This window comes from Ctenocephalides felis, unplaced genomic scaffold (genome assembly GCF_003426905.1).
Source record: "Ctenocephalides felis isolate EL2017-DRISC unplaced genomic scaffold, ASM342690v1 CF-g0.4_SCAFFOLD_03572, whole genome shotgun sequence".
NCBI lineage: Eukaryota > Metazoa > Arthropoda > Insecta > Siphonaptera > Pulicidae > Ctenocephalides > Ctenocephalides felis.
Genome location: NW_020539726.1, coordinates 43,497,597 through 43,509,602, shown reverse-complemented (window position 1 = coordinate 43,509,602; position 12,006 = coordinate 43,497,597). Strand labels below are relative to the sequence as shown.

General features: G+C 34.8%; 1 protein-coding gene across 1 annotated transcript; it reads left to right on the top strand.

Moving 5' to 3' along the window:
- Positions 1-447: 447 nt before the first annotated feature.
- Positions 448-10,243, top strand: LOC113387597 (tyrosine-protein kinase Src64B-like). The gene is made up of 4 exons (XM_026624938.1): positions 448-598; positions 675-888; positions 987-1,240; positions 9,321-10,243. The coding sequence occupies exons 1-4, from the start codon at positions 454-456 to the stop codon at positions 10,241-10,243; spliced, it is 1,536 nt and encodes a 511-aa protein (XP_026480723.1). The 5' UTR covers positions 448-453.
- The last annotated feature ends 1,763 nt before the right edge of the window (positions 10,244-12,006 follow it).

The following is a 12,006-nucleotide window of genomic DNA, read 5'->3' as shown; positions in this document are numbered from 1 at the left end:
TTTGTTCGTGATCCATCAATTACGTGTTTTGTTTTTTTTTTTCTAGTGATACAAGATAAAAAACTGACCCCACCATAAAGAAGTTTTACTTCACTAAGATTAGTTTGTGATCCACCATTGTTTAAATTTAATTATATTTGACGTTGCAATTTTATCTTTTTTATCTTTGCCTGAGTTGGCTATTTGTTTATCATCAATTAAATAAAAAACATTGATTTACTCCTTTCGAAATCTTAAACGACCAATTGCATCAACTCTATCCAAATGACGTCATCGGCCAATGACGAATCAGAATTTAGCGAAATCGCGTCTAAAGAAGTTTTACTTCAAAAATATTTCATTATGATCCATGTGTTTTACTTAAAAAATATTTGTTCCCATCCATTTACGTGTTTTATTTTCTTCTTCTAGTGATACAAGGTAAAAAAGACTGATCCCAGCTTCGGCCCTTCAATGGGCATGATGGGAAACCACATGAATGGCGGTATGGGGCACATGGGCCCTGGAGGAGACTCCAGATACACCCCTGATCCCTACCGGGGCGCCGTAAGGGGCGGCCAAGCCGGGGCTGATATTATTAGAACTAGGAACACCACAGGTAACACTTGACACGGACCTCGCGTACATCCTTGAGGAACACCTAAATTTAATATTCCTTGTTTTTGTTGTTTTAGCTCACCAGTCGTCAACGAGACGCCGGATTGTCGTGGGGGTTTATTCTTACGAAGCCCGAGAACAGAGTGATGTCTCTTTCAGGAAAGGTGACAGGATGGAAGTCCTGGACGACTCGGAATCTGATTGGTGGCGCGTTTTGCACTTAACCACCAGACAGGAGGGATTGATTCCTTGGAATTTTGTTGCAGAAGAACGCAGCGTCGAGAGCGAAGAGTAAGTAGATAGAAATAAATCATATTTGGTAAAAAAAAAAACAAAATTTAAAGTTACTTAGCCATGTATCTATTACTACCATGTGTCTTTTACCCTAGTTGGTTCTTCGATCACATCTCTCGTAAAGAAGCAGACAAGCTCCTGCTGTCCGATGAGAACCCACGAGGTACTTTTCTGGTCAGGCCTTCGGAACACAATCCTCAAGGCTATTCGTTGAGTGTGAAGGACTGGGAGGAGCAACGGGGCTATCATGTGAAACACTACAAGATCAAACCTTTGGATAATGGTGGATTCTATATTGCAACGAACCAGACATTCCCTAGTCTGCCTGCACTGGTCTTGGCTTATACGAGTATGTATAGATAGAGGATAGTGCTTAAGATTAAATTATGGTTTAATAAGATATTTTACAGGGATGAGATAATAAAAAAGTAGGGAATTATTTATGAAGATGTAGTACTTGTCAGCAATGAGAGAGACTGATGAGAGTTTCTATTCATTAGATTTTTATCGATTAAGATTTTTCTGAAACTATTGATATTTATATCGATTGGTAAGATCGAATATAACTTCCATTGGTAAGATCGAAAGTGTAAAGTGTAAAATAAAAGAAATGTCTGATGAAATATTTTATAATCATCAGATTTTAGTGAAACAATAGTCGACAAGATGAATTCACAAGATTGAATCGGTAAGCATTATTCGGTTTACAGCATGTATATCGGTGTTGTGTTGGTTGTAGTTTCAATTAATATTTTTGGCATTAAAATTTATTTTAATATGGTTTGTATTAAGTTAGTAATATAGTTTTATACAGCACTATTGCACGAGTTGCACAGTATTTGAGTAACATTACATGTATGTAGCTGGATGTAATATATATATATATATATATATATATATATACTAGATGACCCGACAGACGTTGTCCTGCACCCACGTCTACAATTGCAAACTTTTTAATATCCTATCCTATACTCATCAATATCCTATTTGATGTCCTGCCTTTGCGTTTAATTTATGGTCTTAGCATAAGCAGTATTATAAATTCAAAAAAAATTAATATAGTATCTACGGTAAAAGAACAATATCACACTTGATTTTACCACACAACATAATTGCTTCAATAATTTAGTCTATAATTTTCATTATTTCGTGCGATATATTAGTTGCGTTTTGGAAATTGTAATTTCTAAAGTACATTTTTCTTACTAATAATTTAATAAAACATTATTGTTTATGTTCAAATTTTAAGTGAATGAATTTGTAAAATCTAGTTCATATGGTGCACTTTCCAATCTAAGATCAACTTGCTAAATATTCCATAATATCCAATGCCAAACAATTGAATTTTTCACACATGAAACAAAATTCTAAATCATTTTTTTAATAAGTAGAAATATTTTTAGTATTGTTTAATAATTTAGTAAAGTAAACCAAAATGCGACATGCATAAGTTTAAAAAAATAATGTATATGCAATTTTGGACTTGTTGCGTTATTTATTAAACTGAATTATATAATTTCATCTGCCAAACATATACTGTTGACTGTATCTTATATTATTTTAATTTCTGGCACATCTCAGCTGCTTTTCGGCAATAATAATGTAGACATTACATTTTTCTTGTATATTATATTCTAATATTATCTAGGCTCATAATTTCAGCTAAATTCAAATTTCAAGTGAATTGACATTTCTAGCAGATGACAGTTCAAATGTTTTTAATGTCAAACAATGATAAGTGTTTTTTTTGTAATTTTTGCCATTTATTTCTACAATATTACTATAGTTTTATAGTTCATTAAATCTATATATATATTATATATATATATACTTGCTGACCCGGTATACGTTGTTTTGTCATATAAAATATTTCTAGTATAAAAATAACTAACTGGTTATAAATATGATATAAGTGTATTTTGTGTGTCCGCATTTTTTCGTTCACGTTTTCAGGCGCACGGATCAACCGATTTGAATGGTTCAAAAAACATTTGATTCAAAAATCAAAAAACTATTGATAGGGAGATGTGCTGATTAGTTTTGGAAAAGGCAGGTCCAGCCGTTACGGAGATACGGTGCAAAGAGTGCAGAAAATACAAATCGAGTTTTTGAGTGAACGGAGCTTCCGATTTGAATGATCTAAAAAACATTCAATTTGTAATGATTGGGAGAAGAAGTGATTAGTTTTTGGCAAAGACAGGTCCCGCCATTTCGAAGATACAGAGCTAAATATGCAAAGAATGGCAGTTTTCGAGTGAACTAAGCGTCCGATTTGAATGATCTAAAAATTTTCTGCTTGTATTGACAAAAATAATTGCTTTCGAGGATTAAAAAATATTACATTTTTTTTTTTATTTCGATAAAATATTTTTGTAATTTTGGATTAAAAATTCAAAAAATTACCCAGGTTAAGCACAGTCTAATCGTCACTCTGGTACAAATGTTTTCGTAAATGCGTTTAGACTGTTTATGTACTGGAGCACTTTTTCAATTCGAATTTTGTGAAAACTATTGAAAAATCTTAAATTGCCGCCAAGTTAAGGACAGTATAAGTGAAAATGTCGCACAGAATTATTTGCAAATGCGTTTAGACTGTGACTATACGGGAGAACTTTTTCAATTTTGTTTAAATTAGGCAACTATTTTTTCTGGAGATAAATTGGTTTATGATTTACATTTGATTTGCTCAGATATAACAAGATAACAAAAATAATGAAAGTTACAGGCTTTGTAACAGTATATTTGAAAACGTTTAAAATTTCTCGAATATTTCATTAAGGTACAGGAGGTTCCAGAAATTTGCCTTATGACACGATGCCATACACCACTAGTTTGTTTTTCTTCTTGCAAGAAATAATAATGTGGTATTAATTTGGGAAATGGGGTTTTATTTTTATTAAAGAAAACATACTTTTAAAATTTAATAATTAACAAATTTCTTAGTCCTCTTCCACTAACCTCAATATGTCCTTGTAGAAATAGCCTCGTTTAGCGCTGTTTCGCATTACGCTCCATCTTGATAGAACGTATCCCCCGCATGTATATTGGTGTTGTGTTGGTTTTAGTCATAAATTAATATATTGAGTAAGTCGATTATTTACACATATCGGGATGTTCATGCAACTTGTGTTAAGACAAAATGCCACTTGCATCTAGTTTTTATCATTCGGCTGTTCAACAACTACAATATTTGATCAATGGACTCCCAAACTAATAAACTTCTGAATGTATATGAACACCCGAAATTTTTATTTTATCGTTCTACTAACAAAATTGTTGCATGTTTGTAAATATCTCTGTCGTCTCGCTAACACTCTGGTTTATATCATACAAATCACAGCTCCATCTATAACTTAATAATTTTCTTATATTTCTGTTTTTAGATGCAGATAAGGCCAAAGAAGCAGCAATATCAATTCCCCAGCTGGTAAGAGCTTGCAGAAAACCCAGACCTCGAATGTTCGATTTGAGTAACGAGACTTCAAAAGGCAAAAATTGGGAAATACCACTCGAAGACATCGATATCCGTGAGAAGTTGGCCAGTGGTAATTTTGGCACCGTGTGCCTTGGCCTGTGGAAAGGTAAGACAGAAGTGGCCATCAAGAAATTGAACAAGTCAGATGTCAAGTCGATAAATGATTTTAAGCAAGAGGCAAAGATTATGAAGACTGTGCGACATGAACATCTCTTGGCATTGTTGGGAATTTGTCAAACCGATGACGAGTTGTATATAATCACCGAGTATATGAAGAATGGTGCTTTGCTCGATTATTTGCACATGAAGGGTAAAATGTTGAAGAAAAATGAGTTGTACGGGTTTGCAGAACAGATTGCAAGTGGTATGGTTTATTTGGAAGAGAAGAAGTACATCCATCGCGACTTGGCAGCTCGCAACGTGCTGGTGGATGAAATGTTTGGTGCCAAAATATGCGATTTTGGTCTCAGCAGAGCAATTCAGGACGACATCTACGAATCTAGAAGTCGTGTCTGTGCCGTGAAATGGACAGCGCCGGAGGCGCTGGAATTCCAAAGATACACCCACAAATCAGACGTCTGGAGTTACGGTATTGTCCTTCATGAGATATTTTCCTTGGGCAAGGTTCCGTATCCGGGAATGAAAAGTTCGGAAATGATTGATAATCTGAGAAATGGACATCGGATGGCGAAGCCGGATTTGGCAAGTGTGGAGACTTACAAGTTGATGCTGAAGTGTTGGGCTTGGGATAAAGACAACAGGCCGGAGTTTAAGGAGATTCATGAATTTATGAAGAATATTTGTGATGATGGATATATGTCCAGCAATATGGATGTGGAGGAGAATGCACCTTTACTTGATAAAAAATTGATAGAGTGATATATTTATATCCAATGCTTAAGGGGCACAACTAGTGTGAAATTTTCAAAAAATCGAATTTTCATTTTTTCATATTTTGATAGATTATACCTTTAAAAATAACATACCAAAATTTTAAATCGATATCTTAAATAGTTTTTGAGTCACAGCCATTTAAAGAGTATATATAGTATATAGTACAACGATCATTTTATCTTTAAACGCGTTTTTCTCGAAACAGCATTTTCCGAATTTGCTGCAGTGATTACTCAAAAACAAATGATCCGATCACTATCAAATTTTTTTTACATGTTCTATATACGTGGTCTGTTGAAAAAGTACCCGGAATTTTCGTATATAAATATAAAATATTTATTTATTCGTCTACATTAATGTGGTCCCCTTCAAAGTAGTCCCCCCCAGATATAATACACTTATGCCAGCGTTTTTTCCAATTTTCGAAGCACCCTTGATATTCACTTTTTGATATGTCCTTGAGCACTCTCAGCGATTTTCTTCAATCGAGGAAAACCGCCGTCCTTTCATGGGTCTCTTCCTTCAACTTTGGGAATAGGAAAAAGTCACACGGAGCCATATCTGGTGAATTTTTGCACTTTGCAACACTTTATTTCATTTTTTACGCAAAATTTAATACAAATTCAATGACTTTTCAATTCTTCCATTGTAAAAATCGCCGAGCTCAGAAAAACACGTCGAACCTTAGCGACTACCACAGACAAAGTAAACAGTGAATATAGCTGAAAATTTCATCATACTTTAGGGGCATGTATACCAACACAATAAAAAAAAAATTTTGACAATCAGACACTCCAGACCCGCGAAATTTAATTATTAGTAATTCCGGGTACTTTTTGAACAGACCACGTATAGTTCTCCGCAAAATGAACTATCGACTTTTTGATCGGATCAAAAATCGAATTTTGGCAGTCCAAAAACGACCAAAATTTTGGATAAAATGCGACTATCTTTTTTAAAACACCGCCATTTTGTCAATTTTTGATTTTTTTTATCGTAGGTTATTTTAAGGACAATATTATCTAGTTTAACGAATTTTTTTTTTAAATTTCATCCACGTAGAAGGCCGGACTCACTGCAGCTGTGAAGGGCCTTTTTTTCGCGCCGTTGAAGATCGACGATAACTTAAAAAATATTTAATTTTTTTCTTCAAAAATTTTACTACGTATTCTTAGAACACGTGTAAATATATTCTTAAAATTTTGAAATGACTGATAAAGTATTTTTTTAAATATAAATTCCCAAAAATCACCTTTTTTTAGGCGGTTACACTAGTTGTGCCCTTTAAGTCATCTACTTGTGTGTCCTGCAAAGAACAGTCATTGATAGAAAATAATATTTGCACAATTGTTCGGGTAACAAACATAAAGTTAAATCGATAAAACCTAATTAAGTAGTGCAATTTGAGGACAACTTTTAAGATTTTCATTAGTTGTCTTAAATTATTGTTTTTTCAATGTAAATTGTTTTCATTCATGGAAGTAGGTATAAGTAAGCCAAAACATTAAAATGAGTTTTAAAAAAATTCCTATTTGAATATTTTCAACTTTATGATTTGACCCTTTCGTTACGACCTGTGTGTACGAGAGTCGTCCATAGAAGACATCTAGTGGATCGACTTTTACTTCAGTATTTATCATTCTGCGCTGATTTATCGAGAGTATTAATTTGTTATTGTGGTTTTTAGTTCTTTACAAGTGTAATTTTTAATTTTTAAATGCATTTTTGTCTATAGTGATTTTAATGTCTTAAAATATTTTGTGTAACAAATATTTAGGTGGCTTGCTGTCTCGCACAACAGTGACCGAAAGGATAATTTTTTTTTATGAAATATTTATAATTGTTAATGATTTAGTATTTCAAATTTTATATGCGTTATTATTAGTAGTTCATATTTTATTCTAATATAAATCAATAATATATATTTAATCAATATTATATTATATATTATATATATTTTTATGTATAACATTAACAAATATAATAATTTATTTTTAATAAATTAAAAGACGACTAATTAAGAAAATTATGTCTTAATGCCATCTTATATCTTTAGATGAGATTTCGAATTTTCAAAATCGGTTCAGGATTTTTGAGATAAGTTACTACATTGTGGGATAAGTTACGACATTATGGGACGAGTTACGATATTGTGCGACGAGTTACGACATTGTAGGACGAGTTGCGATATCGTGGGACGAGTTATGACATTTTGAGACAAGTTACATTATTGTGAGACAAGTTACATTATTGTGAGACAAGTTACATAATTGTGAGACAAGTTACATAATTGTGAAAAAAGTTTCGACATTCTGAGACAAATTTCGACATTCTGAGACAAATTTCGACATTCTGAGACAAATTTCGACATTCTGAGACAAATTTCGACATTCTGAGACAAGTTTCGACATTCTGAGACAAGTTTCGACATTCTGAGACAAGTTTCGACATTCTGAGACAGGGTTCGACATTTTGAGACAGGTTACAATATTTTGAGGCAAGTTATGACATGATTTGGGACAGGATGGGACATCGTGGGACAAGTTACAACGTGGTTGGACAGGCTACGACGTGGTTAGACAAGTTACGACATGGTGGGACAAGTTACAACATTGTGAGACAAGTTACATAATAGTGGGACAGGTTACGACGTGGTTGGACAAGTTACGACATTGTGGGACAGTATAAGGCATTTTAAGACAATTTATTACATTTTGGGATAGGATTGGACATTGTGGGACAAGTTACGACGTGGTTGAACAGGTTACGACATTGTAGGACAGATCACGACATTGTGAGACAAGTTTCCGCATTGTGGGACAAGTTTTGACACGGTGAGACTAGATACTGCATTGCCAGGACAAGTTTTGATATTGTAGGACAAGTTTTGACATAGGACAAGTTTTGACATTGTAGGACAAGTTTTGACATTGTGTGACATTGTAGGACTAGTATTGACATTTTGAGACCAGTTACATAATTGTGGGACAAATTGCGATACTGTGAGACAAGTTACATAATTGTGAAACAAGTTACGACATTGTGGGACAAATTACGCAATTTTGAGACCAGTTATGACATTGTAAAACAACTTACATTGTGGGACAAGTTACGACATTTTGAGACAAGTTACGACATTGTGAGACAAGTTACGACATTGTGAGACAAGTTACGACATTGTGAGACTGGTTACGACATTGATTTACAAGTTACACACATTGTTTGGACACATTGTGGGCCAGGTTACTACATCGTGGGACAAGTTACGACGTTGTGGGACAAGTTACAACGTCCGGAGATAAGTTACGACGTTGTGGGACAAGTTACGACATTTTGGAACAGGATGGGACATTGTGGGACAAGTTACGACGTGGTTGGACAGGTTACATAATTATGAGACCAGTTACATAATTGTGGAACAGGTTACGACTTTGTAGGAAAAAATACGCAGTTTTGAGACCAGTTACGACATTGTAGAACAAATTCCATTGTGGGACAAGTTACGACATTTTGAGAACAGTTACTTCATTGTGGGATAGGTTACGATATTGTGGGACAGGTTACGACATCGTGGAAAATGTTATGACATTATGGAAAAAATTAGGACATTGCGGGAAAATTTACTATATTTTGGGACAAGTTACGCAATAGTGGGACAGATGACGATATTGTTGAACAGGTTACGACACTGTGATACAGGTTACGACATTTTGAAACAAGTTACATAATTGTGAGACCAGTTGACAAAAAATCACAAAATATCACGTGGGGGAGGGGTATAGTAAAATCGCGTGATTAATGACGTTTACTCATCGTTATTTTATCGTCTCAATTCTAAAACTTGTTAAATCTTAATTCTTATTGATTATGTCGATTATTTACGCGCACCGGAAAGTTTATGCAACTTGCCTTAAGGCCAAACGTCTAGTTTGATTAATCAACGTAAAATTTTGTGTCAAGAACTGTTATTTAAATCGGCTCTCAGACCGAGGTAATACAATTTGATGTGTCAAAATCTATTTAAAGACCTTATTTCTTATTATCTCTCTATTTTCAGAAAACGCCCTCGGCCTCTGCCATGTCCTCTCTCGGCCCTGCCCCAAGCCGCAGCCCCAGATGTGGGACTTGGGCCCTGAATTGCGGGACAAATGGGAAATCCCGCGATCAGAAATCAAACTGATTCGAAAATTAGGCCACGGCAACTTCGGCGAAGTCTACTACGGCAAATGGCGAAACAATATCGAAGTCGCCGTCAAAACCTTAAAAGAAGGCACCATGTCTACCCAGGCGTTCCTGCAGGAGGCCAGCATCATGAAGAAGTTCAGACATAATCGACTGGTGGCCCTGTATGCTGTCTGTTCACAGGAGGAACCCATTTACATAGTCCAGGAGTACATGTCTAAAGGAAGTTTGTTGGACTTCTTGAGGAATGGTGATGGTAAATATTTGCAGTTCGAAGATTTGATTTACATAGCTGCACAAATAGCTAGTGGTATGGAGTATTTGGAACTGAAGCAGCTGATCCACCGAGACTTGGCAGCCAGGAATGTTCTCATAGGTGAAAACAACGTCGCCAAAATTTGCGACTTCGGCTTAGCTCGTGTAATAGAAGACAACGAATACTGCCCTAAGCAAGGATCACGCTTCCCTGTCAAATGGACAGCACCCGAAGCAATAGTCTATTGTAGATTCTCAATCAAATCAGACGTCTGGTCTTATGGAATCTTGTTAATGGAACTGTTTACCTACGGACAAGTTCCTTATCCTGCAATGCACACTAAGGAAGTCATCGAAAAGATTGAGAAGGGCTACAGGATGCCCAAACCGACGAAACATCATCTACCAGATGATATCTATCGGATAATGTTGCAGTGCTGGGATGCTGTACCCGAAAAGAGGCCGACGTTTGAGTTTTTAAATCACTACTTCGAATCATTTACTGTGACCTCGGAAATTCCATACAGGGAAGTACAGGATTAATTTTTTAGATGGACAAAGTAAGGTTGGTGGTAGAAATTTAAGTTTTATTGGATAACGATAGTAATTTTATTCGAGAGACTGGATTGTTTTATAATACAAAAAATTTTATATTCAGTGTATAAAAGTTAATACTACTTTTCGAAATTAGCCTCTCTCTTTTCCTCTTCGCGTGTCAGCATCAATTTTTCCAACGCGTTCCTCATTTTCCTTAACAAAGTGACTCCGGAGTGTGTTCTCGGCATTTTAGGAGGGGCTTTCTGATCAAAGCCTTACTAGACAATATTATTTTTTTTTAAATTGGTGTTTTAATAAAAAAAAACTTAGGGATGAGTCATAAACAACGGATATTTGCAAATAAGTTACGACATGCTTACACAAGTCACTATATGTTTAGACAAGTTGCGACATTTCTAGACAGTTTACGACATTTCGAGAAAAGTTACAATATCTTTAGACAAGTTACCAATTTTTTGGACCAATTTCGACATGTTTAGTCCGGTTACGACATTTCTAAAGACGGAACTGCGGTATTTATAGACAAGTTACGAGATTTCTAGATAAGACAAGACTATGATGTTTTAAGACACTAGTTTTCAAGAAGTTACAATATTCTTAGACCAGTTATGACATTTCTAGGCCAGTTGCGATATTTCTAGAAAAGTTACGACATTTTGTGGCAAGTTACAACGTGTTTAAATAAGTTGCGGCATTTCTAGACGTGCTGCAATATTTTTAGACGAGTTGAGGTTTTACTTGGTGTATTGTAATATTTCTTGACGAGTTGCGATATTTTTCAACGTGTTACGTCATTTTTAGACAGGTCACGACATGTTGAAACAAGTTGCAGCACGTTTAAACAAGTTTCAACATTTTTAGACAGGTTATGACAATTCTGAAGAAGGAGTTACGATTTTTCTAGACAAGTTACGACATTTCTAGACAACTTACAATTTTTTTAGACAAGTTACGACATTTCTAGACAAGTTGCGACATTTCGAGACAAGTTGCGACATTTCGAGACAAGTTGCGACATTTCGAGACAAGTTGCGACATTTCTAGACAAGTTGCGACATTTCTAGACAAGTTGCGACATTTCTAGACAAGTTATGACATGTTTAGGCCAGTTAAAACATTTATAGACCAGCTGCAATATTTTTCAACGTGTTACGATTTGCTTAGACATGTTACGATTTGTTTAGTTAGGTTACGACATCTCTAAAATAGGAGTTATGATTTTTCTAGACAAGTTACGTCATTTGCAGACAAGTTACGACCTTTTGAGGCACTAGTTTTTAGACACTCCACAACATTTTCAGACACTCTACAACATTTTCAGACACTCTACGATATGTTCATATAAGTTACGATATGTTCATATAAGTTACGATATGTTCATACAAGTTACGATATGTTAGTACAAGGTACGATATATTCAGGAAAGTTACGTTATGTTTAGACAAGTTGCGACATTTATAGACAAGTTACGATAATTTATGACACTAGTTTTTAGACATCCTTTAACTTTTTCAGACAAGTTACAACATTTTCAGACAAATATCGCTTTGTCCCTTATTCATAAGTATTAAACATTTAACGCATTTTTGTTGGAAGAGAAAAAACGTATTAAGCTTGATGATATTGTGCTGTAATAAGTATCATCATTGATGCAAAAAGTTTAGACATCAATATATAAAAAACACCACCAGTCTCTCAATTAAAAATTATTTTCATTGATCACCACCTTACTTATCATCATAGTGTGA